This window comes from Ischnura elegans, chromosome 8, assembly GCF_921293095.1.
Source record: "Ischnura elegans chromosome 8, ioIscEleg1.1, whole genome shotgun sequence".
NCBI lineage: Eukaryota > Metazoa > Arthropoda > Insecta > Odonata > Coenagrionidae > Ischnura > Ischnura elegans.
The window spans coordinates 88185110-88211913 of NC_060253.1; the positions used below are offsets into that span (position 1 = coordinate 88185110).

The 26804-nt window shown below is 36.4% G+C and overlaps 2 protein-coding genes across 7 annotated transcripts in view; one reads left to right on the forward strand and one right to left on the reverse strand.

The window, feature by feature from the left end:
* The window catches only part of LOC124163923 (NPC intracellular cholesterol transporter 1), a 124467-nt gene extending 120175 nt beyond the window's left edge, over positions 1-4292 (forward strand). For 4 of the 6 annotated variants that reach the window (XM_046541035.1, XM_046541036.1, XM_046541037.1 and 1 more), the window contains one exon: positions 2218-2308. In XM_046541035.1, the coding sequence (XP_046396991.1) occupies positions 2218-2223 (6 nt within the window). In that variant the 3' untranslated portion in view covers positions 2224-2308. Of the gene's footprint in view, positions 1-2217 lie in introns of all 6 variants that reach the window. The other 2 variants (XR_006865877.1, XM_046541039.1) reach the window with 2 other exon arrangements.
* A 3493-nt stretch (positions 4293-7785) lies between these two features.
* On the reverse strand, positions 7786-25213 carry LOC124163507 (FAS-associated factor 2). Its single transcript, XM_046540460.1, has 9 exons — positions 24965-25213; positions 23786-23920; positions 23417-23660; positions 14485-14671; positions 13797-13970; positions 13616-13711; positions 12638-12809; positions 11612-11755; positions 7786-9076 (listed from the first exon to the last, which is right to left on the reverse strand). The coding sequence occupies exons 1-9, from the start codon at positions 25019-25021 to the stop codon at positions 8897-8899; spliced, it is 1389 nt and encodes a 462-aa protein (XP_046396416.1). The 5' UTR covers positions 25022-25213; the 3' UTR covers positions 7786-8896.
* Positions 25214-26804: the final 1591 nt, after the last annotated feature.

The window sequence follows — 26804 nt, forward strand, 5'->3', positions numbered from 1 at the left end:
TACCCTGCAAAATCAGTAATTGCAAATTTTTCAAATTATTCAAGTGCTACTGAAAAAAATCAGCAAGCAAGTTCATTATCTTATCTCTTGGGACTATTTGCAGTTTCTATTCGATACTGTGTTCAGCATAAGAATATATAGACTTGACACTATCATAAAAAATCTGATAATATCCATATAATGAGTGTAATTAGATGGCTTCAGTACCAGATTGAAATCAAATAATGGAGAGTGAATTGTTGGGTAAAAAGGAAAAAGAAACTCAAGAAATTCTTTTTGACTTCATAAATCCTTTCTAATTCCATTTGTAATTTATGATGGCCATTTATCATCAATACTACTTTGGCTTTGGCTAGCAAAATCGGAGCATGAAGTGTTAATGTTGGATATGCATGTGTGTGATCAAAGGTACTCCTGTGGCGATTAAATTGGGAATGTATGTACCTACTCATTTCAATTATAGTCATTAGTGTTGGCCATACACTGCATTTGCACAATCCTTTTGATTTCCCTTCCATTCTTCATAAAAATAACTTTGTCTCACAGTGCAGATATGGATCTAGGTTAACTCTGGGAAGGGAAAAGACTTAGTGCTTTGATTTTATATGAATTTATTCTCATACACATGTCTGCAACGTGGGATTAAATTTGGCATGTTATGTGTAAATGTTGCTTGTCTTCTGAGCATAGAATTTTTAGCCTAAGGAAAAACTCTCTGAGATTAGGAAGGTAAGATCCTTACCTGGATCTGCCACTTATCATATGTGAAATTTTCATGGACAGAGGAAACAGAATCCATATCCATTTTTATTTTATTCAATGGGTGCTCAAATAATTTTGATACCTCATAGCCTCAAGTATTTTCTTGTGTACGTTAGTCCCCTCCATCATGAAATAATTTGATCGGTATTAGAATATGGTTCACTTTACATTTGTACAAAAAATGGTTTTCTTGAAAATTTTGGGCCCTCACTGATGTTTTGTGTTTGAATTAATCATCCTTAAATTCTGCTTATGGGTTTTAGTTCTGGGATGAACTCATATCACCTGTGGTCACATGCATAAGTAGGTATTACAGCAATGGTCAGATTAGCAAATCAGGAATATTAACTTCCGCCAGGCTGACTCCACTTTTTTGTTGACTGTGGATTTTTCAGCGATAAAATGTTCATGTTGGTAGTAAATCTTGAAAATTAATAAGTTTATTATTGTAAAGAGTATGGAAGGTAACCTAGTTTTTTGGTTTCATTTGCATTGCTATGAAATGAAGATGAAAATTTTCCATTCTGCTTTTTCCCTCCGTTCACACACTGATCACTTAATACAGGTACTTACAAAAGTGGAAAGTCTGTAATGTCCTGATACAACAGTAACTTTAGTATGTATGTTTATATATGTTACTCGGTATTTGCAATGCAGAAACTGCTACCAATGCTGCGCTAGATGCTGACAAGCTGCTCTCATGGTCAGTTTATTGGTCCTGTGCTCCCGTGGTCTTACGTCCCCCTAGCAAACTTCCCAGCCAGGGTCAAGGAAGCAATTACTTTTGGGCAATAATGGTAGAATGTTAATAACTTGAAAAACTTTGGACACTCTAATATCTCCAATTTATCGAAGCACATTTTAAAGTCATGAGCTCTCTGAAATTTGCAATCAGGATAAATGCTCAAAATTATGTACTTTTGTCTGGAAAATTACGAAGAAGATAAATTTAAGACTTTAATTTCCCTGAATATCTATTGGCAAGTCATCAGTTACTGTTGTAGGCCAATTTTTGATGTGGCCAGTTAGGTGTTAGTTAAGCAATTGCACTGAAATGTGTGAATATATTTCACTAATTGCATTCTGCAGGTTTTTTTTCTGTATTTCTAAATGAAAATGACCATTTTCCGGAGAGCTGTTGGAGATATAGTTGAATCATTAAACAAATGCATTGCTCGAGGCAACAATGATGACAGGATTGAAATGAACCATTCCTGTCAAAAGAACACCCTTTTAATGAGCTGCTACTTGAGTGCTGTTGGCAGTCACTTTTTAAACACCTATCGGGATAAATCGGTGACTTCATCCTAATTTGTGCCCAAAATTTGGTAATAGTGGCCCTTGGGAAATAATCTGATAAGTAGTTGATAATTTAATTTCTTATGGATGTTAAAATAATGTGCTTGTTTCCATAGTAGTAGGAAGTTGTAACTCTTATCAAGGATTACGTTTCAGGCTTGAGGTCCAGGAGGCTGTGGCCAGTAGCTTACCTTGATACCCGTCCACTGCAGCTTGACGACAGTGACTATCTTGATGATGACAGAGTTGGTGAAGCAGGTGATAGGAGGAGGAGGAGGGTTGAAGGAGGCATCTAACTTCTGGGAGCCTCGTTCGCTGAATGGCCTGATGTACTCATTTGTGGCACCATTTTTAGTGCATCACTAACTCAAGTGAACTTCCTACGACTGATGTTGGTGAAATGTGATCTCTGTATCCCCAAAAATCCTTGATACTCGTACTACTCTACATTAACTGTACCGACCTCAAGTGTCCCCCGATGTACAAACAATAGTACAACACTCTTTGCTTTCGGTAGTTTTTTCTAATCAAAAAGTTGGAGATTTATTTTTATAGTTTTTGAGAGATTAAAAACCTTGTGAGGGACTGGCACGTGGAGAAAGGTTCATAACCCAAAAAAACTAAGTAGCCTGATAGCTGTAAATTTTCTGTGAAGTCTTTGGGACTCACTGCATTCTGTTTAATTTTGTCATTCAAGCATTTGTATGTCCTGCGTCTTGTAAACCCGGCTCCTTCATCATTGGGGATCTTTTCAAAAATTACAAGTCATGTTTTTCCTCTCACATGCAATTTTTGGTGTCTCTGTGAGGGGAGTGAGTTAAATTAATTGTGTAGCAATGAAATTGACCTATATTGTGGGACCAAAATTGGGCAGAAGTGGCCAGATTTAGTTGAGGTTAATCTGAGGGATAATGGGGTACATAAATTTTGATTGTTTGAATTATTTGTTTTCTGTATGCATTTGTGATTACGATAGTGATTGAAGTTTCCTTGGCAAGTTGAGATCAGGACCACTTGCTCCATTTGACTGTTGTCGCCGAGCTGCATTTTACTGTCATCACACCCCAGCACTGCTCTCTGCTCTTGGCATGATGGTGACATAATCGATGTTGCCATTAGTGCTGGGGAGTCAATATCAATTTTGATGTGTATGAATGCGGTGGTATTTATAAAAAGATTTGTATGCTGTATTTTCCATTCCCCTCGATTTAATTTTAAGAAGCTAAGTGTATGTGGACTGAGGTTAATAGTCAAAGAAAGATGGAGAAGAATAATGAACACCAAATTTATCTTTTATGTGACTTTTTTTTTAAAGACTGTCTCTGTGAATAAAATATCAAACCTGATTAAAACATTTATATATGTGGGTACTCAAGGGATAAAACATGGAAAATTTTTGGGCAAGCATAGTTTTTTTGAGGGGGCTGCACTGTTATTAATGGTAATGGAATGCTTTTTGTGAATAGGAAGTCAATTCCAGTCATTTTTATGTGCATTGCATACTCTTACTATGAATGAAAGACTATTAATTATATTTAATCACAAATTTTAGGGCTTTTTTTGTGTATGTGATGAGATATTTAATTATTGTTTCAGATATCACCAACATTGTATTTTAAAAATTGTTTAAAATGTGGTGATATCATTGTCCTGTCCAATGTTAAGTCAGTGATTATGTAAAATATATATTTAACTTTTATACATCCCTCAGCTCCCGTGATAGCATCAGCATCCCATACTCCAGTGATATTTTATCAATCGGCTGTTGCTTTGATTCTGAATCGGTTTTATTGTTCATAGTGTGTGGGAAGGACTTCATAAAATTTATGATCATTCTTGCAGTTTCTCTTCTTCTTTTATCATTATTCCTGAATTCTTTTTTAACTTTCCAAAATTGGTTGGGAATGCTTTTTAATGAAAGCATTGTATGCTGAGTACCTAATTTGATCGTTGTAGACATTGTAGTGAATGTCAGTTTTTTTATATCAAAAATACCGGAGCATCATTGAAATGCTTGTAATGTGCATTTCTTTATCCAAGCATTAATTATGTATAATTAATGTTAATAAGAGGAATTATGAGAGCTGTCAGTATTCTGTTTCAATATCATTTGATGTGTTCCAGCTACGTATTTTTTACTGTGGTGGGAGATAAGTGAAATGTTATAAAAGTGTGATTCAGTATACCTATTATATGAAATCATGAAATAAAATGTCATTTTTTTCTTAAAACCCTCTCTTAAGTAATTTTTTAAAGTGGGAGCTTGGTCATGACAAGATTGATTTCTTCGAAGAGGAGTATGGAAATTTCTTGGCTTCTGTTGAGGTTCAGTTACAAAATGAAGTCTTATGTTTTCCAGAATGGCCTGTAATCTCGTGATATTAATTTTATTGGTTTGATGATCACTTGTTGATAATTTTTACCATTTATTTGGTGCCTTTTGGATTAAGTAATTTTAGTGGTTACCTGCTACTTGGCCAAATAGCTATTTAGTGCATGTAAATCTACTTAATGAAAACTTTAGCTACAGTTAATTTCTCTTGACAATGTCTCCTAAGCTATTGTGTCCGTAAGCATTTGAGAACTCATATGAGATCATTTCATCCATCAAAAACAGTAGGGGACAAGGAGCTCATTTCCTTTAATTGCAGCATCCTGCATCAAGGAAAGGTGAATAAGACCTGTTGGTTAAGTGCATTTATTAAGGGAACATACTTAAAGCATATGTTAACTATGTAGGTGGTGATAAAGCAATTTGTAATGAGATCATAATTCTGTGCGCTGAAGGACCTCTTCATACAAGGTTCTGGGTTGCCGTTTCGAGTTCTGGCTTCGGCAGTAGAGCATTGCAACAAAAGTACCTCAGGATTAAAGGTCTACATCCAAATGCAAGATATGATCTTTCACGCCTGGGTAGAAATGTGTGTGTGTGTTTCAAGGCCCCTTCCTTCTCCTAAACTAGAGGGCCTGTAGGGTGGAGGTGCTAACCGCTTCAGATGTGGTCGCTTGCTTCCTTTTCCCTCTGTTGTGCAGGCTTCTTCCTGTAGGATCCCCTTTGCCTCACCTCATGGTGTCAGCATGGAAGGTGATTGTTTGGCTAGAACCCATCTGACTTGGCAATCTACTGCACGTAATCTTCAGTATCAACAGATGGGCATGAGCATGGGCATTGATAACAAACAGACAGAGGCTAGCTGTGGTTGAGTTTACCGATCACCTTAAGAGCTCTTCTCTGGATGCAATCTTAATGTGACAGGGTTCCCACTCTAACTAAATTATAAAATTCACGGTATTTTCCAGGTTTTCAAGGCCTAAATTGCGTCAAATTCACGGTCTGTTGAAAAGCTATTTTAGGAAGAAATATTGATCACATTAAAATCACTGGCCCCATGTTAACTAAAAATATAGCAAACGCGATAAACGCCGGGAATGCAAAACGCAGCAATGAAAGTGCTCTTATGACGTTGTCTATCGTTAGCAAAATTTAAGGCCGGCTAAAGGTTGTGAGTGGGAAAATGGAGGGTGATAGAGAAGTGAAGATGTGTCTGATTTCTCGCCAGGGTTAATGATCAATTTGGTTAAAGGTCTTCCAATCACAGCCTTAAGGTCTGTGTGTCGTCATGACACGCGGACCAATATTTGCGCTTCGAATATACGTGTGCAGATAAATGCGAGTGACTGACCTTGAAATATGATCGACAAATCGATTTTTCTTTTTATCTGTCAATTGTAGATCTACAATCAAGTTTGAGAGGTTTTTAAGGTTTTACGACAAATTTTACGGCTATTTCCAGGTTTTTTCTCGGTAGACGAAATTTACTGCTTATTCACGGTTTTTAGGTTTTCACGGTTGAGTGGGAACCTAGTCGAGTGTAGTCTCACGGTGGATGGCATATGTGAAAGTTATCGAGTGACCTCATGTGAAAGGGTCTTATTATCATATCGCTCCACTCTTTTCAGTAAATGAATATGGTATTTATCAATAATCAAAATTTAAGTGATAAGATTTCTTATGGTTCTTGAAGTTTTATTTCCATGTGTTTGTTATTTCAACCACAGTAGGAGGGACCGGGGCACATTTATGCTGGGTACATTTGTACTGGTCATTGTTCAAAAACTGTGAGGTCATCTCAAGTCATACTATCTTAATGCTTTTTCCAATTTTTTTTAAGTACTGTATAAGGGTCTTTGCTTGAGGTGATTTCCATTTTTTAGCCAGGAAAGTAAAATATGTACTTAATTGCATTCATTGAAGTTAATTAGTAAGTCGTAACTTAGTGAATGTATTCAGTTGAAAGAATGATTAATTCCATATCATTGGTGAAACAATAAAGCTAATTATGAAGTTTATAAGCATCATCTTAGGTAATGTTTAAGAGTAAAATTGACAAGGACACAGTTTAACTCTTTCTGCATGGTATATCTATACAATGTGATGCTATGGTAATCTTACAAATCATTTCAAGACTTTTTAAGACACGTTGGTGAAAATTTACAATTTTAAGTTGCTATTATTGTATAATAATCTTATTTTGTATGATATTGAACACAATTACATAAGTGATACAACTCTCTTTTGCTAGTATGTACTTTAAAGAGAAATAGGTCACATGTATATATTTGTTTCTAGGCCTTCAAGATTGGTTACTTTACACCTAACTATTAAATAACTAATTTTAATTGTTAACCAGTGATACACATGGATTTTTACCCATTTCTTAATGCAAACACATTATTAATGTGCATAAATGTGCCCCACACGCTGTGTATATTTGTCTAATATATAGGGCAAGTGTACACTGAGTTGGTAGACTAATATATAATATTTTTTACGGGTTACTGATAATACATGAAAAACATCAGGAAAACCAGAGAGAGGCAAGAAATTTCTAAGTATTAAGGCAAACTTATACTTTAAAAATAACAAATTGGTGAGAAAATATGAAAAACCTAAACCCACATAAAAGTGGCCTGACCTCTCTTATGTGCAATACTGGGCCTGGTTTGTGTAACATGAGTAACCGTGATACATTTTGATAAATAGAGTGGTTTCCAATTTTTTTTAATCTCCTAAATCGAACGATTATTACTCCTGGAGTACGTATTTCACGTTTTTAGATTTTTAAATGACAATATCTATTTTTTGCGACTAAATGAAAAGTGAAAAATTTCAAGCACACGAAATCACAAAGGCTAAGTATGAACGCTGGGAAAAGCCCATGTGACATTCTGGTTCCGGCTGCCACTGTGAGAGGCCACCTTGGTGCGAGACTATGAGCGCCGCTACGATGCAGGCTGCTAGCAGGTAGTGCTTGGCTTAAATAAGGATTATTAATACCTTATCAAAGGAAGGAAACTTTCCGACCATAGGCAGTTTTAATAGGTGATTATTATGAGATGCTTCCCTGAGCTCTGTGCCTCATGCATGCAATGGTAATCTCACAATTAATTAACTTAATTGGTTATCTTTTTCAAGTGAGGTTAAAATTGACCATTAACATTCGTCTAAACTGAGATTTCTAAAACCAAATAATTTGTTTATTATGAATACACTAATGGTGGGCAACGAATTGCAATCAATACCTTTCGTTTTCTTTGATGAAGGAAACTACCCTATTACAAGCGGCATCATAAACAAAATTTGGGGTCGGTAAAAGAAATCATGTTAGATAACAAGCTCATAAACTAGAACAAAAAATGATTTCAAGGGTGGGCACAGAGATGTAATTTTTAATAAAAGGTTTTATTGTGAGAAAACAGTTTTACAATGGACTACATAAAAATACTTCTGAAATGTATAAAGTGAGCAACATGCTTTTGGAGGAGGAATATTTGGAGTTAGTGGAATAGGATTGTTTGCAAGAAGCAATGCATGACAGAAATAGTAGTGGAGGAATTCCACATGGATACAGGCATATCTTATAGGCAAAACTGCCGGTTTACTAGGTTTACCAGCTGAAATTCCATTGTAACAGTCTAAAAATCTTGAAAGAAAACATTACAAAAAAATTTAATGTACGGAAGAGGAAAAGCAGTTTATCAGCTTTCTCTAATTTTAATGCAAGGCTACAAGAGTTTCTTCACAAATACATCTCTACTTAGTTATCTTCTTGATCAATGGAATCCAAACTTGTAAAACAAACTGGAGGAGATAAACACCAAGAATAAAAACTTTCGATAAAAAAGAAAAGTAGACTTGAAAACATTATTCATAAATGACATCAACTAGAAACACAAAAAATTTAATCCACAAGGAAAACTTTCATATTAATTTACATCTCATAGACAATTGAGCACATCCAAAAAAAACTGTCCACAACAGCATGGAAATAATTGTCAAGTATCATTCTTAAGTAGAAATTTTCCAAAATAAAAAAGCAAGCCCTTTTTGCTTTTGATTATCCCTACATAATCTATACCAATTCAATAGGTTGAATATCATTCAGGGAAATGGTTAACGAGTTGAACCACCATACCATCCATGACTATCATCACCTTGAAAATAGCCATTAATTTTTACATCTTGAATATACATTTAGTAAAATAATGTATTGCACCTCAGACGAAGGTTGCCTCATAGAAGATACAGTGTACCCTAACCTTTAGTATGAAACTTGTGAGATTTTAAAGCAACCTCCTTTGTAGTTTATTTCTTCCATCAAAAGAATAAATTAAGTCCAGAAAATGCAGTAAAGATTGATCACACATGCTCACACATACACACTTGCAGGCAAGCGCAGCCAAGGACACTTCTGTCACACTGCACAGTCACTCCTCTTTATGGCCTGACACTTCGCTTTGCCTCATTTTTTCTACAACAATCTCCCCAGAAACATCATGCCTCAAGGTCATACACAAAGAGCACCTCTCCTCTGCGGAGACCAGCTTCTTCAAACGTCTGCACACATGGTATGGTATCTGTTGGCATACACTGAAGCACTCGTTTGGGAAAGTTGGTTGCTATTTCAAAACTATCAGGAGAGTCTGGATGACAGAAGACATAGTAATAAAGACACTGAAAAAGAGATGAAAGTCGAAAATAATCTTCATTTTTTACAATGCATTTTTCCAAAAAAATTTCAGGCAACCCATAGCACAATAGCCATAAACTGAACAATTGGTGATTCCAAATAGCAGACGTTGTATAGGATTTTTCCTCCTTATATTGCGATCACTAAAATAAAAGTAATCCAGTCCTGAAAGCCTCATAATACTAAGAACATTACTAAATACACAAATTGAAAACCTCTCTTAACCCTCTTAGTTTGACAGCCAATGTATTGGCTCATGTTAAATAAAAAGTTGAATTTTATACCGCAATTATTACATTTTTCAGAGGACATAAAAATATTTTATCATTACAAACAAAATTAACTTAATGCAAAGAAAACAAACAAAAAATAATTCAAAATGTACACAAAAAAACATAAAAGCAATATGCCTTATCATGCCGGGCTAATACAGTACCCGAATTATCCTCAACATAATCCATTTGAAAAGCTTCTCAATAAAACTCACAGCATGACAGCAACCACTTGACTCTCAGCTTCAGACCAGAATATATAGGGGATTTTATCCAATGAAATACCGCATATCTCCGAATATAGTCCCCCCCCGAATATAGTCCCCCCCCCCCAATTTTGAGACCTCAGTTTTGGGAAAAATTTTAAAATGTAAAGGAAGGCAATTTTTCTGTGGTTAGCAAGTTAAGATTCTAGATTCGATAAAAACTATTATTTTCTGTGAAGATTAAGAACAAATCTGTTCACATATTTTCCATCACAACAAAATAACTATACCTAAAACATGTTGTGATCCATTGCATGTATCAGTAATTTATAGTTCCTTAACCAGATGTAATGAAGAAATGAGAAATTTTTTTAAGTATCCAAGGCTATTGTATTTTTTAAACCTTCACAAATTATTAATATTTTTGATTTCCAAATGACTACGGACAATGTCAATATATAAGCTTTAACTTAAAGCCCATAAACAGTATTGCATTTGGCCCTGAAACTTCCTTAGATCCAGTGTAACACACCCATCAAGTCATCACAAATCCAAGTGACCTGAAGAATTTAGGAAATCTAAATAAAATTGTGTTAAATAAATTATAAATATTATAAAAATATTGCTATCAAATGCCTGCTAAGCAAAACAATTAAACTACAGGACTTACAAATATCAAAGTAATAAAATTAAGAAATAAACTTTTTCCAACAAACATTAAAACTGAAAAAAAATTATATCAATTTTCAATGCCTCGTCGCGAATCATTGCATAAGTTACACAAAGAGCTTCTGCTCTGCATTTGCGCACAAATTCAACGATATTTTCCTCTAATTCTTTGAATCTGCCGCATCGAGACCCCCGAAATGACTTCCGCAATGTATTAGTGCTTTGCTAGCGCTGTAAATACTATGATTTACGGCGTATTCTGCAACGGCTATTTTTAAATTGGCATCGAAACTCCGTCTTTGAAGGCCTCTAATCTGCGGCAGGATTGATCCTCATCTTTCTACTTGATCCATCACCTCACTGTTGAACGTAAAATTATTTTTAATAAAGAAAATATCGCGGAAATAATTGCGAAACGTTATGCGACGTAATTTATCGATCCTATTTACCCTGACGAATTGAAGATATTCCTCAATAAATTGATTACACTTTCGATGCTGAGTCGCTGTATTTCGATCAAATGCAGTAATGCCGGCGCTTCTGGTTTAAAGTCGTCGATTATTGCGCCTTTTCAGAAACAAATGCATCACCTATTGCGCATTCTTGTCCTGCGAAGGCGGTAAAGGCAGTGGTTGTAAACACGAACCGCACGGGCACATGGACGTATAGTAGCTACGGACGCAATGAAACCGTCACGAAAATCGTCACGAAAGGTTCACTTTATCTGTTTATTTTTCGCAATTATTTAAATCGTGTAGTTATTAAATGAGTGACGGGTACATATACTATTGATTCAATTCTAGTGTTCGATTAATGTAATGATAGTGTGTGTTTAGTTTTCATTTTAATTATTTACTGTTTTGCGTCATTAAGTGATCAGTGTCGATTGAATTATTCTAACAATACTTTTCCAAGAAAAATTAGCAGCTACCCGATGGATTCCGTGAAAACGCATATTCGATATGCTATTTGAATCGGAATAATCGTATCTGTACAACATTTGTGGTAAAAATTGTCTTAATTTCCGGTAAAACGTGGCAGTATTTACTAATATCTCCGATTATAATCCTCATAAATATACTCAAATAGAAAGACTACGAGAACATTAGCCATTATGCCGTTATTTATTACTTTATGGTCACCTTTAGTATGCTAAATTGGATTACACTCGATTATAGTCCCCCCCTTACTTTTCCGCGGCCATTTTTGGAAAAAAAGGGGGGACTATATTCGGAGATATACAGTACTTGGCCATCATAGACACATTGACTTAATGTGTAACCAGAGAATTCAAATAGGAAATCAGTACCACTAACACCAATCTAAGCAGCAGACGGGGTATGCACCAGCCACAAATGCAAATCTAACTTACTTGTAAAGAATGTTGCAACCTAAATCTCCTCTCTAACCTCTTGCCGGAGGGTAACTTTATGACCACGTAGACAGCCTCAGGATCATCAGCTGATGGCTCATCAGGAACTCGACAAGCCCAGTCAATCTTTTGCTTTCTTATTTCCTGTAAATAACACCCAAATTAATACTATTCATCCCATTATATATTGAAAAAAAATGTACACTATTGCCTTTTATTAAAAGGAGTTGTAGGTGTATAGGATTCATGTAATGTAATTGTTTCTGCAATAGGTATTATGTCAAAGAGTAAAATTCCCATAATACCTTATTGACAGTAAAGACACTATGACTTGGTAACAACTTGAAGAACAAAGTGAAAAGACTTACTGAGACATTAGTTAAACCCTTGACCAAGGATGGGTTTTCTTCTTATCTTCCAGGTGGTAGGGAGAGCATGTTAACAGTTCTTCATGGATTTAAAACTTATTTTCTAGTCCCATTTTACTTTCCAAAGTATGATAAATTGTTTTTTTTTTTTACAATGATTGGTTCTGCATTTTTTTTTTAATTTTTTTACACACAAAACTAACCATTCACAACCTACACTTGTCAAAAGCTAGTGTGCAGATGTGTTCACTCCATAAGGAGTTATATAAATAAGAAGTGAAATTCACAAGTATGTACTACACTCTAGGAGTTGAATATAGTGATGTCATGGTATAATTAGCAGTCCCGGAACGCACTTTTCTTAACTTTCTTTAGAAGTGAAATATTAATCTGTTTGTGTCATTTTCCTAATCCGCCGCATGAACGGCGGTGAAATATGCAAGAATTTCCATGAGAAAAAATTACCCCGGACCGGGAATCGAACCACGGACATTTGGCTTTCTGGGCCACTGCGCAGACCACTATGCTATCCAGGTTCTTTAATTCCTTACGAACAAGGTCTTGGAGCATCTTGTTCACATGTCGAGGACTTACTGTATATATTTTGGACCCATTTGAAATTAGAGGTGGCTCTCAAGGTATGGCTCAGGGTTCTCACCTCGATCCTTCTCTGCTCCTCACGGATGGCCTCCTCCACACGCCTCCGTTCCTCCTCTTCCCTCTCCCTCTCCTCCTGCCTCCTCCGCTCCTTCTCGCGATCCGCTCTCAATGACTCCTCATATGCCTCATCCTGCTGTCGCCTTAGTGTCTGCGTGAAACTGCGCTCATTCCTGTACGTGAAAGAGAAAGCAGAAAAATTGTCGTTCATAAGGGCCGCTATACACAGTGAATGATCATGCGAATGATAATGCTGAATGATCACGTGATCATTCTCAGGATCATTCGAGCAAAATAGAACACGTTCTAATTTTCACTGAATGATCATGCGCATGAAGGTTCATTCGCGAATTGTTCCGTCATACACAGTGAATGATCATGCGCATGATCATGCTGAATGATCATGCGAATGAAATCATTTGCCGTGTATAGCTGCCTTAAGGGTCTCATGTGAGGACAAAGTGATATGGTGTACATAAGAAAGAAAGGACGATGCAATGGAGAGCAGTGGGTTTTTCTGGGTTACAACTCTCCCTTGAGCCTTTTAAAGAGGTGACAAAAATGAATAACATGGCCTCGATGAATAAAAAAATACTACATTTTTCATAAATGCTCCTACAAAATTACTGTTTTTGAGTCCTAAAAATCACGTTTTCAACATCAAAAATCCCTAAAATCCTACGACCACCCCCCACTTCCCCGGGGAGTTCTCCATACACCCAGGAAGGGCCCTCCAAAATCTCCGGTAAACTCCCCCAATTCAAAATCCTGGCAACGGTACTGATGGAGAAACATAGTCCAGAGAATAGCATGCGAGACTGGGCACACATTCAGAGAGCAATTGCATAGAAAACATGATTGATCTCGTGATTGGCACATTGCTTAAAAACTAATGCTTCATTTCAGGTCATAATTCAGGTCATCAACTTAGGCCGTGAGTAAAAAAGTATATGATGCTATGGAAGAATATAGTAAATACCTATCAGCTCTTGCAGCAATCAAAGATGCCTCATTCTCTGACATAAGCTCCTGTAATGTTGCAATTAATTCTCGAGGTCCAATGGCACCTTCAAGTCTGGAAAATGCAGGGATAAAAAAGTGTAAGAATAACATAGAGTAAAACTTCTGCATAGAATTCTCAAGCACTTGAATCATTTCACCTTCCAACAACAGTCATCCTGGTATCCCGCAGGACAAGTAGAGCAAGGAATGGATAAGAACATTCTCGTAGCATGAGGGCAACACGATAGCCCTCGGGTGAAGTGACTGAACAGCCCCAAAATAGCGCTTGTGCATCAACAAAGGCCACAAAATCTGGGTCTCCTAACGTACAGCTGTGGAAGAGAAAACAGAATTCCAAAAATATTTCATTGTATGAGAAAACTGTGACACAGAAAATCAATAGATTTGCAGCAAAGATATCGATATAAAATTATTCTGATGAGGAAGTGCTGAAAAAGTGATCGCAGGTGCACAAATTTCACTGACACAATTATAAATTTTGTATGTACATACAATAATTAATTTTAATTAATAATTAATTACCCAATTCCATCAATCTCTAAACTGGGAAGGATTAGTATTTTGAAGTTAAGATGCAGTAGTTGATTGGTTAAAATAAAAACTCTAAACGGACGGTAAAGATACATCAACTCACTATGCTAAAAAGTTGCTACAACAGACATATCCATAAAAATCTAATGAGATCCCTATTTTTACCGAGAGTATAGGAGGATTTTAATCTCAAAAACTGGTACTACAAGAATTTTAAGTTTACTTTTACAGCCAGCCACAAAGTAAATGAGCATAGCAGAAAACTAATTGAAGAATCATGTAAGACAATACTACCGGCAGAATGTTGGTGTGTCCTGATGCTGAGGAGAATGCAGGTAGACAAGAAGAAAGCGAAGATCACGCTTGGCATGGGCTAATGCATCAGAATACGATCCACGAAAGAACACAGGGTGTTGTGGCCCAAAATTGCTTTCAAATTCTGAGACAAAGGCAGCAACATCAGTCACAGGATCAGAGCCAACTAAAAAGATAAAATTGATTTTTAGCATGGAATAGAGTAAATATTTAATATGCTCTGTGCATCACACTTGGAGCAAGAATCAAAATTTTAAAAACTTGGCTCAGCAAAAAAGGGCAAAACATGGAAACAAACAGATATATAAGGCTATAATATCATTATGAATTTTAATTTTATTAATATTAAAGTTTTATTCATATTTTCAAATATTTACAGTATTCACTCTTGGAACACTGCATGAGACAACCAGCATTTCCCCTTTGCAGAGACACCTACAAGCACACCGAGGTGCACCCGGTTTTTTTCAATTTCACAGAAATTGAAGGATCTGGCAGCATTACAAAGTTTAGGCACGATTTTTCTCCCCTAGAATCTTTGCGTTGAGAAAGAAAGCACAAGGAAAACTTCTCAAGCTGTAATCTAGATGCTATTCATGTATATTTCCACTGAATCAACCAATTAGTGATCCATGACATCATAAGAAACTGGATTTAGTCATGCAAATGTTTCTTCTCATGAAACCAGCCTTGAAATTCCATTTATAAATCACTCAGCATTACAACCAAATGAAATAATTAACTAAGAACTGGACAATTTTCTAAGTCATGCACTGAAAGAACTATGCAGGATAGTTATTATTAAAACAAATATGTACGAGGAAAGGGTGAGGAAAATGAAAATAAAAACGATGGCTAAATGCAGAAAAACAGTAAAAGGATGCATATTATGAGATGGCTCATTATTTGATTCTCTTCATAGGTCTCTTATTATACGAGGGTTGCTCAGAAATTAGTGACCATATTTTTTTTCTTCTACATTTATTCATTGAACATAATGAGAATTACACTCACAAAAGAATGATGTTTCAACTACACACCTTACTTTTCCACGTAACCTCCGACCTGTTCTATGGCCTCCCTCAATCACAAAACAAGGGTGTGTTTACCCTGTTGGTACCAATGCTTGTTCTGGTCCACGACCATTGCAAATCTTGGGAGGACCGCCTTCTGATGCCCTCGTCCTCTGATCCCAGGGACTAAATGAACTCCTATCGACAGCAGATACTCCACAGACTTATATATTTGTTGAATATTGTATCTAAGAGATCTAATCTGTTTACTAGTTACTGTGTTGAGTTGAAGTAAAATAATATTGTCCTGTGCGTTGTGTGAAGTTATTAGTAAAATAATTAAAGAATTACTGGAAGTTTCAACAGGTTATGGGCCCAGACACCAGTATCCACCGAACGCTTAGATTCTGAAGAAAACGCGAAAAAAAATAGAAGAAAGAAAAAAGATAAAATTGGTGTTAAAAAAAACTAAAAGAAGATTGTAAAAATAACGCACTCGGCAACAATGACAGAAGATCTATCAAACGTTGAAATACTAAAAGGAGCTGAAACTTTCGAATTGTGGAAGTTCCAAATACGAATATTCTTCCGAGCAAGTGGCCTACTGGACGTGGTCGACGGAATCCAACGTCTGGCTGATGTGAAAGATGAAAAAGACATACGTCACTGGAAGATGATGGACGCCAAGTCACAAAAGTATATAATAACGACTATTGATAAAAAAATAATGGTGCATATTATGTCTTGTGTTACTGCCCATGATATGTTTAAAACCCTGACGAATATATACGAACGTGATACAGAGCAACAGAAGTGTAATTTACTGCAACAGTTCTACAATTTCCATTTCAAGAAGAGTGTCGACATAATGACGAATATTTCCAACATCCAATCAATAGTTCACAAACTTGCTACAGCAAAATATTGATGAAACCATGTTAATAACGAAGATACTTAGTGTGCTGCCCACTGATTATCAAAACTTCAGCACGGCATGGGAGTCTACCGCGAAAGACGAAAGAACAATTGAAAACTTCGTAGCGAGATTGGCGGCAGAGGAACAAAAATTTAAAAGCTCTAACGATGAAGTAATACAGAACTCAGCATTAAGAGCGGAAACGAAATACTCGAGGAACCAAAATAAATGTAATCGCAAACCATTGTTTTGCAGTATTTGTAAGAAAAACAATCACGAAGAAAAGAACTGTTATTTCCGAGAAAGATCGAAAAATCAAAAAGTGTGTCATCACTGCAAGAGACCGGGACATTTTATTAAGCAATGCCGTTTCCTGAAGGATGAAGAAAGGAAAGATAAAACAAGCAAAAATGCATTCATTAGTTCTACTGCATTTTTAAATGAACGAGTAAATGAAGAAATTTGGTATTTAGACAGCGGAGCCAGCGAACACATGTGCAATGAAATTGGAATATTTAAGGAATACCAAGAGATTAGCGAACCCAAGAAAATTAAAATTGGAGACGGATCAACGCTGGATGCGGTTGGTTGCGGGACGGTAAAACTTCTGGCGAACAACGGTGAAGAATGGATGGAAACAATCCTTAATAATGTCTTGTATGTGCCTGAACTTAAAACTAACCTTTTCTCTATGGGAATAGCCCTTGATAAGGGATACAAACTGGAGTCTGATGATAAGAAATGCGTATTGAAGAACATGAACAATAAAATCTGTGCACAAGCAATTCGATCAGGTAAATTATACGTAATGGATTTTCGAACAACCAGGCAATCAACTGGTGAGTTATATTTGGCAAAGAAATCCGAAACTTTGCAGGAGTGGCATAATAGATTTTGTCATCAAAACTTCACTTTAGTGGAAAGAGTTTTAGAAGAAAATAAGATTCCATTTATAGAAAATAACCTCAAGTTTTGCAGTTCCTGTGTAGAAGGGAAATATGCAAAAAGAAAATTCACTCCAAGCAGCAGTAGCTCTAAAAGCATATGTGAATTAATTAGTGATGGGTCGATTCCAAAATTTTATCGATTCCGATCCCGATTCCGATTCTGACATTTCGATTCCGATTCTACCGATACCGATTCCATCGATTCTGATGCCATAGGCTCCAAGAAAAATATCATTTAATTTCAGGCAACAAGAAAACCACTTTTAAAAATATTACTCTATGAAAGAGTCAGTTGACAAAAGCATCTTTCATATCATTACTATGTAATTAAAATATAATAGCTAAATTTCAAAACAGAACATACCTGAAAAGTGGTGTTACATGATAGGTATTACTTTAGAATATTGGCACTCATAATATGTCGACTATATATACATCCAAACTACAAGGGAGAGCCCTGAGTACAGAAATTTTCATAGCTGTAATAAAGATTACCTACTACGTATATGAATCATGTAATATTTGGCCCTTTCAAATTCTCAAGCAGAAAAACCAATTATTCTACATGCTCAGCCAGCAGGTTTTGACGTCTCCATGTTACAGTATTACTGCCTGCAGAAAATTTCCTTTTGATACACATGTGTGTTATTGGGCCAGTACTTTCCCACCGAAATTGCAAGATTTCGGAGACTTTGGAATTTTTATTAAAAATAATTCAACGATTTTTTTGATCTTGAATCTTCATGGAATTCAAGTGGACGAAGCGAACAACTATAAAACTAAACTTTAGTTTTGTAGAGCCAAAAAAAATGCTATACTTCTCACGTCATTAAATCAACCTTAAGATCTCTTGCTTTTTTTAAGTTCAAGAAAGAAACTAAACGCTTCAAATGAATAGCACATCGGACGGACGCAGTAATAAAAAAGCTCACCTCGGCGAAGGTGGAAAGGGAAAAAGGGTATCGGTTGATGCCTTTCATGGAAACAGTTCATTTCTCTCTCTCTCTTAAGCATGATGACATAATCTCTTCACTTTACTTCAATACCCGAGGCATATTTCTTACTCGTGGGATGGTTCCGAAAAATATCCAATCCTTAGTATTTTCACTCGAGTAATGCGCTAAATGGTCAAGTCGATCTCTACATAATCCTTTTTAACATCCTCATTTTAGTGTTTTAAGTCAACGAAGACGATTATCCATGCTTTAAATGACGATTTTCAAGACTAATGTTTTTAAAAACTTGAAAAATCGGCCTCAGTTACCGAGCCTTAAAGTTCCGCAGCGTGCAGCTCAGCCTTGACGCGCGATTGAAAAATCGCTCTTATTTCCTTCGTCGCAAACTTTTTTTTTCAAGATTTCTACTTAGTACTCTTTAGAAATCCCTACTTTATGTTGTGGTTCAAATTTTCCGAGTTATATTTTTCGTAAACGAAAGATAACGTCAAATTTCACGTGAAAAACGGGTCGGCCATTTTGCGTTGTAAAACCAGACAAATGAGAGCCAAAATCTTCAAAAGTCATTGAAAGTACAGGCAAAGCACCAGATCAAAGGAATATTGCGTTTTTTATTCCACAAAACTCATACCAACGCAAAACCACTTGGATAAATTCAAAGATATTTTGAGGAAAAACGATATCTCGCGTGGCATTGAAAAATTGGTCATATCTGGGACTCTGTATCTCACTAAAGGTTCGTATGTATGTAAAATGGCATATAAATCAATATTTGGTAATGATTTATGAGTATTTACGCTGAGTTTCAAGTCTCTATCCCCAAAAAGGTCATTTTGGACTTTATTCCAGCTTTTTCCGATTTCGGACCAGAGTGCGCGGGGTAGGAAGACGATCGGCCGCCGCGGCTGGCGTAAAGGTATTCGGCGCCCACGTCGACAACTATAGTGTATTCGGCAAGCTGAAACTACCAGGCCAAGGCATTATAATGACTTATCGGCTTTAAAAACTGCATTATTACATGAGTTCATGATAGCGCTTCCTGTCGGCAGATTGCTGGACCTACTACCTCGAAAGCTCTGTAACCTACTACTCGACTCGACATTCGTAATGCTACTCGAAACGCTCGAGTCGAGTACCAACTAGTCGATCGACTTGAATTTTCGAGTACTCGCGCATCCCAAGAAGATATGTGTTTTGTTATTACAATTACGTGGCGCGAAAATTCAAATGACTGTTGGAAACGCGGTCGTATATTTTGTTGTTTGAAGTACTACTGGAATCGGAATCGATTTTTCGCCTTGGCAAGTACTCGTTTTCGATTCCGGTTCTTGGCCGAGAATCGAGGAATCGAAGAATCGAGGAATCGAACCGACCCATCACTAGAATTAATACATGCAGACCTATGTGGACCGATGGAGACAGAGTCGATTGGAGGAAGCAAGTATTTTCTGTTATTGAAAGATGACCTATCACACTTCAAAGTAGTATATTTTCTCAGAAATAAAAGCGAAGTGAAAGAAAAGCTGAAAGTTTTTATAAAATACGTAAAAAATCAGACTGGAAAAGGGATTAAAATTTTTAGAAGTGACAATGGATCTGAGTTTGTAAATAAGGAAGTAAGAAAAATATTTGAAGGTGAGGGCATTTGTCATCAAAAATCTGTGCCCTACAATCCTGAGCAAAATGGGAAAGCTGAACGTGAGATGAGAACTTTGGTAGAATCAGCTAGAACAATGTTGTTGAATAAGAAACTGAGCAAAGAATTTTGGGCCGAAGCAGTTAATACTGCAGTGTATGTGATCAATAGAACTGGAACAAGCTCAATAAAAGGCAAAACTCCTTATGAGTTATGGTTCGGTAAACCTTTTGGAGATTTTGAAAAGCTCAGAGTTTTTGGATCAGAAGTCTATGCTCATGTGCCATCTCAGAAGAGACAAAAGTGGGATGCCAAGGGAAAAAGAGGGATTTTTGTGGGATATGAAGATTGTTCAAAAGGAGTAAGAGTATTTTTTATGGATAAAAGAACAGTTGAGGTAGTTAGAGATGTAATCTTCATTCCTGAAATTCAAAATAACTTCAAGGAAGAGAAAGAAATTAAAAAGACCATAAAAAGAGCAAAGGTAGAAAATCAAGATGAAGAAGATATAGTACAAGAAACAGAAGGTGTAACAGCTGGAAGAGAAGAAGAAGAAGATGAAGGATTACACTACAATCTTAGAGATAGAAATAAACTTAAAGCACCAGATAACTTGAAGGAATATCAATGTAAAATGGCTTTAATTTCGTATAATGAAGCTGTAACTGGACAGGAAAAAGATAAATGGATAGAAGCAATTGAAGATGAAAAATCATCGTTGATGAAAATTGAAACATGGAAATATGTCAGTCCTCAAGATGCCAAAGGGAAGAAAATTTTAACCAGTAAATGGGTATTCAAAATTAAAGAAGATGGGAGATACAAGGCTAGATTAGTAGTTAGAGGCTGCGAACAAGAGAGAGGAATTGACTATGAAGAAACCTTCAGCCCAGTGGTGAATACAACATCACTAAGAATACTGTTTGCCATTGCAGCCAAAAATAATTACAAAATGAAGGCATTTGATATTAAAACAGCTTTCCTTTATGGAGAACTAGAAGAAGAAATCTACATGCATGTGCCAGAGGGTTTTAGTGTCAAAAATAAAATTTGTCGTTTAGAAAAATCCTTATATGGATTAAAACAAGCACCCTTGAAATGGAATCAAAGGTTGAAGAAGTTTTTACTGAACAGAGGGCTTTTTCAGTTAACATCAGAGCAGTGCGTATTCAGAAATGAGAAAAGAACTCTGTATTTAGCTGTGTACGTAGATGATGGGATCATAATAGGAGAAAATGAATCTGATATAGACAATTTATTAGATAGTTTAGGAAAAGAGTTTGAAACAAAGACAAGAAATAATCCAAAGGTGTTAATTGGCATAGAGGTAACAAAAACTAAGGACTCTATTTTCCTATCTCAGAAGGGGTATATAGATTATATATTAGATAAATTTGAGATGAAAAATACCAAGGGAGCTGATACACCACTTCAAATTGGGAAAAGAGTTGACGAGCAGGAAGAAAGGGATAATAGTGTTCTCAAGTTTCCTTATAGAGAAGTGGTTGGTAGTCTTTTATATTTGACGAATAAAACAAGACCTGACATGGCTTTTGCAGTCAACTATGAAAGCAGAAGTCTAGAAAATCCAACAAAAACAGACATTGAAAATGTAAAAAGAACATTGAAGTATTTAAAGAATACAGAGAACCTGGGTATTCGGTACAAAAGAAGATCAAACTTGACTCTGACTGCTTATACTGACTCTGACTATGCAGGTGACTTAAAGACTAGGAAGAGCACAAGTGGATACGTCCTGATGTTCTGTGGAGGTCCAGTAGCCTGGTGGTCACGTAAACAACCAATTGTGGCTCTCTCCACTACAGAGGCAGAATATATTGCAGCAGCTGAATGTGTGAAGGAAGTCATATATGCAAAAACCTTTATTGAAGAATTGATTGGTAAAGAATTGAGTGTAAGTTTACATGTGGATAATCAAAGCACTATTCGACTAATTGAGACTGGACAGCTTAATAGACGAAGTAAACACATTGATGTAAGATATCATTTCATTTCCGAAAAGGTGTCACAAAAAGTAGTGACTTTAAATTACTGTCCTACACAATATCAGTTAGCCGATATATTTACAAAGCCCCTCAATAGTATCAAGTTTCATGCACATAAAAACTTATTACTGTCAAGTAATTGAAGGAATTTTAATTTTTTGCTAAAACGTAAATGTGTGATTAATTTGTTGCATTAAGGTTATAATTATATGAATTAATTCTGTGATGTAATTTTCAAGAAAAGTTTTATGGTGTTGAATGATGTAATTTGTTTTCTGTCGTTTCCAAAGAAAAAAAATTAAGAGAGAGTGTTGAATATTGTATCTAAGAGATCTAATCTGTTTACTAGTTACTGTGTTGAGTTGAAGTAAAATAATATTGTCCTGTGCGTTGTGTGAAGTTATTAGTAAAATAATTAAAGAATTACTGGAAGTTTCAACAATATTCCCTACCAATTCTTTCTCTGCAGTGAGAAATTCAATGACATCATGCTGCTTGAAATGTATATCACCTAAAGACGCCATTTTGAAATGGTCCTACAGCTACGCTATCAGTTGTAGGAGCCAGACATTTTGCACGGGCACCCATGAAACTTCAGATAATGCATACGTGACATTTTACATTCGCACCATTGTTTTCAGCTGAGAAAACAACTGTGGTGCGTGACTTCTTGGGCAACCCTCATATATAGGTCTCTTAAATACTGAAGGTGCTGACTTTTGTGTAACAAAACCATTTACTTATCCAGTAGTACACTAGTTCAATTCACAATGGAATTTATTCTAGTGAAGCTCTGGATGGAAAAGATAAACATTACATCACGGGAATAAGGCCTCAAACCAAGAGCTAAGGGCAATTAGGGGGCATCCATTAACGTTCTCTACCACTGAGTTTTAGACGAATCCACCCATTGTGCCGACATGTTTTTCTTTTAGCTTTCATTTGAATACTTGGCTCCTTTCCATTTGAGTTTTTGAGTGCATTCAGCTGCATGCACTGTATCAGTCATGTCATATATGCGGCACTGAAGCAGCTATGACCAACAAAATGCTATGAGAGGCCAAGAAAGTGACTCATTCTACGGTCATAATGACCGAAATGGCATGGAGATGAAAATGTTTCGGTCATTATGACCGCAGTGGCAGTGAACGTATTAATTATGTAAGGCATTTAGGGAGGAGGGGGGGCCCAATCTTAGGTGGGGGAGTCCCGGCAAGTATCACATAATTTTTTCCCTCCGGAAGAAACAGAGTAAATTGCAATCTTAGCAATCTTAAATGCTAGTCTGAAAATATGCATTTTATAAATTCTCACGTAAGATTATAGAGGGAGAGGGTCGAGCCAAATCTCACGATTTCTCACAAAGGGGAGAGGGGAGGGTCCAAAAAAATCACCTCACGTAATTAGTGAACTTAGAGGATTAACGAATTCACTTACACAGCCTAGGGTCAGGCCTGAACATGTTCACAGCAGAAAATATAATTGATGCGATTGTGCCATAGCAGAGGCGGAAAACAAAGGAGAAGAGTCCAGTAATGAATCCTGTGATGCCTCTCCTTCTTGTCTCCCCAGCTGCCTCTCCCCAACGCCACCAGGAACCTGAAGGGAATGCCCTCATCGGGACTATGTTCCTGCTAGGACCTGACCCAACAGCATCCATTACAGGCACAGGGTTGTCTCTCTGTAGGGCAGAAATTCTAAATTAGGAAATTTACCAGCCAGTTTCATCTGAAGAACACATAGTCCTCAGTTTGTAAGAAAATACTCAAGACGGAAGAGAATGACAAGCTTAAAAATACGACTTACTTCTCTCGAGGAGAAAAACACAGATGGTCGACCTTCTCTCATGTTCAGTTGGTCCTGAACGGCCACTTCTAGATCCCACGAATGACGCTGCAGAACATCGCGGCACACTGACATATCATCAATGCCTGTTAATTCCTACAATAAACCAAAATGTAATCACTACTTCAATATTATTTCGTACAAGTTTAGCTAATCTACATTCATTTTATACACGTCATACAGTATGTAGTGGTACACATAAACTCTGGACAGGATTTATGGGGATCTACAGCAACATAATACCCTGCGAGCCACCTTTAGGGAATTCGGCATGGTAATTCTAAAGATATATCATTGTCTTTATAAATTTAGCTCTTAGTCGTTTATCTTGGGTGGCTGTTGCTCTTTATCGTTCCCATTTTGAACCATTCCTTTCAGGATTATTAATTGTTTACCAAATTTCAACCCATGGTAAATTCGTTTTTTAAAAATCGGTTCAACTAAGTTATGTCTTCAACAGATTAGCGTCGAAAACAAAGATAGAACGCCGCTAAACACATTATAAAAGGCCTGTTAAGCCTAAGAATATTTCCATGATGGTTGCATCGATAACACCTTTGTCAACACAGGACCCAATGATAACAAATTAATAACTCGGCTTGCTCCGTTCCCTGATGCAAATTGTCAAATGCACTATATGAATACTTGATGCTATGAGCCCGGGAATGATCATACGGGCAGCCTTTGGATATGTGAACTGTACGGTCTGCAGGGAGAAGAACATTTAACAACTACCTTAGTGCATAATTTATAGCCATTCCCTTCTTTAGCTACACAGGTAGGAATCAAAATGACCCAATATATTTAAAAAATACAGGAATTAAGTCACCATCGGAAAAGCCCCTAACACAAACTGAACAAGTATCCGTGTTGATAATTCATAATGCATGAGTTGAGCTCAAATTTACTTCCACCAGTCAATCAGTCACAAAAATTAATGGGAGCCAACTTTCAAGATTACAGAATGGGGGATAATAAGGATTTAAAAGGAGAGTCGCCAGCATAAGGGAGCAATAATTTTAACATGACATAGCAAAACAGAGGATTGCGAAAACGCACATTACTTCAATATGTTTGGCTATATTAATTTTATTATTCATAGTAATAAATGCAAATTATGTTATGAAAAGCACTGCTGACCTGAAGCTGAAGAAGTTTCTCCGTTTCTTCGGCCGACAATGCCTGGTTATCTGCCATGACTATTTCTCAGCCAGTCCTATCCAACAGAATTACAATGACAAAGAAACACTAAATATGAATTTACATAATCTAGTAATTTAATGTTCCGAATACATGGCTTTTAGGGTTGATTATGATATAAGTACACTAATAAACATTTTTCGACAACACAGGATGTTTTCCAGCAAAACAGTTGCCAAATGATTCATCATCGATAACTCGAGCGAGCGATGACTTCCGCTGCGATCCGCTGATTATATTTCGATATATCGATCTGCAACTCTTTTGAATCGGTTAGTGGGAAAATTCATTAAAACGTTCTTAATTCATGTGCTCAACGGGTGCGTAATGAAGTCGTTCAACTTAGGAATCTGTACAGGAGAACCCTTTTGCAAATGCAGGTATATCGATTTTTGGTTGTTCTCCGCGTATTTGGTTAAATTAGCATGAGTTTAATTATCCCTTGTTGGGTTCTTTGAAGTACTGCACTCGGAGAATGGACATCCACGGTCGTAGAAAAAACATGTAATTATTATATTTGATTAATTCATTCACCCTAGCTGTTTAAAATATTGACTAGCTAGTCCTTTACTTTGGTTGGCTTGTGCTTTTTATTGTTCCCGTTTTCAATCATTCTTTTCGGCCTTATTCCATGTTTATCAAATTTTAAACGACGGGAGTATTTTTTTTTAACTTTATGCCGTTTGTAAGTTCTAAATTTATAAACTATAACTTGCACAATTTGCTAAATTATGACTTGCGCTAGAAATTTTCTTAATTTGATTTTGATCAAAAGTCGACATTACTGGATACCTTGGGTATTCAGTTGCAGTTTACGCATCACATGAAGCTATCTAAGGAATAGACAGTGGCGGTTCTAGGTACTTGTCAATGGAGGGGGAAGGTCTAACATTCCACTTCACCTTCAACCCGAGGAAGCATGACTGTGGAGGTGAAGATTAATGAAGTCCTGGAAGCTGAATGTTCAGTTTTGGATTGAGGCATCCTCATGTCACTGCTGAATCTCAACCGCAAGGCTAACATGTCAGCTCCTTTACCTTAATAAGCCTTAACAGTTTTGTTACGTCACGCAGTGATATATATGCTCTTAACTTTTTTGTCTAATTGTAAGATTGGAGATTTTTCCCACACTAGCAGAACTGCTTTATTTTGGCATTATTATGAAATGTACAGTACATTCCGTTTCATGGGTCCACCGGTTACTTGGGGCAGCCGCTTAACTGGGGCAGATCTTGAAGAACAGAACCCAATAGAGGCATATCCCAGAGTATTCTCCACTTAATTGGAACAGCATACCACTTTATTGGGCCATGAGTCGGCGACATAGAATCTATATCTATATAGTATATATACTCGCGACGAAATTAAATTTTTTTATTCAGAATACTATTTTTTTTAATTTTCCTCCTTTGATTAACTCTTATTTTTCACAAATATTCCTATTCTTACCCTATTATGAAAGCTCTTTTTATTATAATATGCGCAAGAGGATAGGACTCTTCTTTAATAGGACTTAGTAAAAGACATTCATTCAGCGTCGCCCGAGGCTGTGAAAAATATTTTAAACTAAATTGATATAATTATTTAAAATGATAATAAGTTAACGAAACTCGCTGATTTATTAATGAAATTAATAGTTTTATAAACTGGTGTTGCATTATAAACATTATTTAGCCTTCACCTACCATTTCAAAGTTTTTTTATGCCCTTTTACAAGAGAGTTCGCCTAGTTGGGGCAGCCGCTTAATTGGGGCAAAGTTCACAAGTCCCGATATGTCCC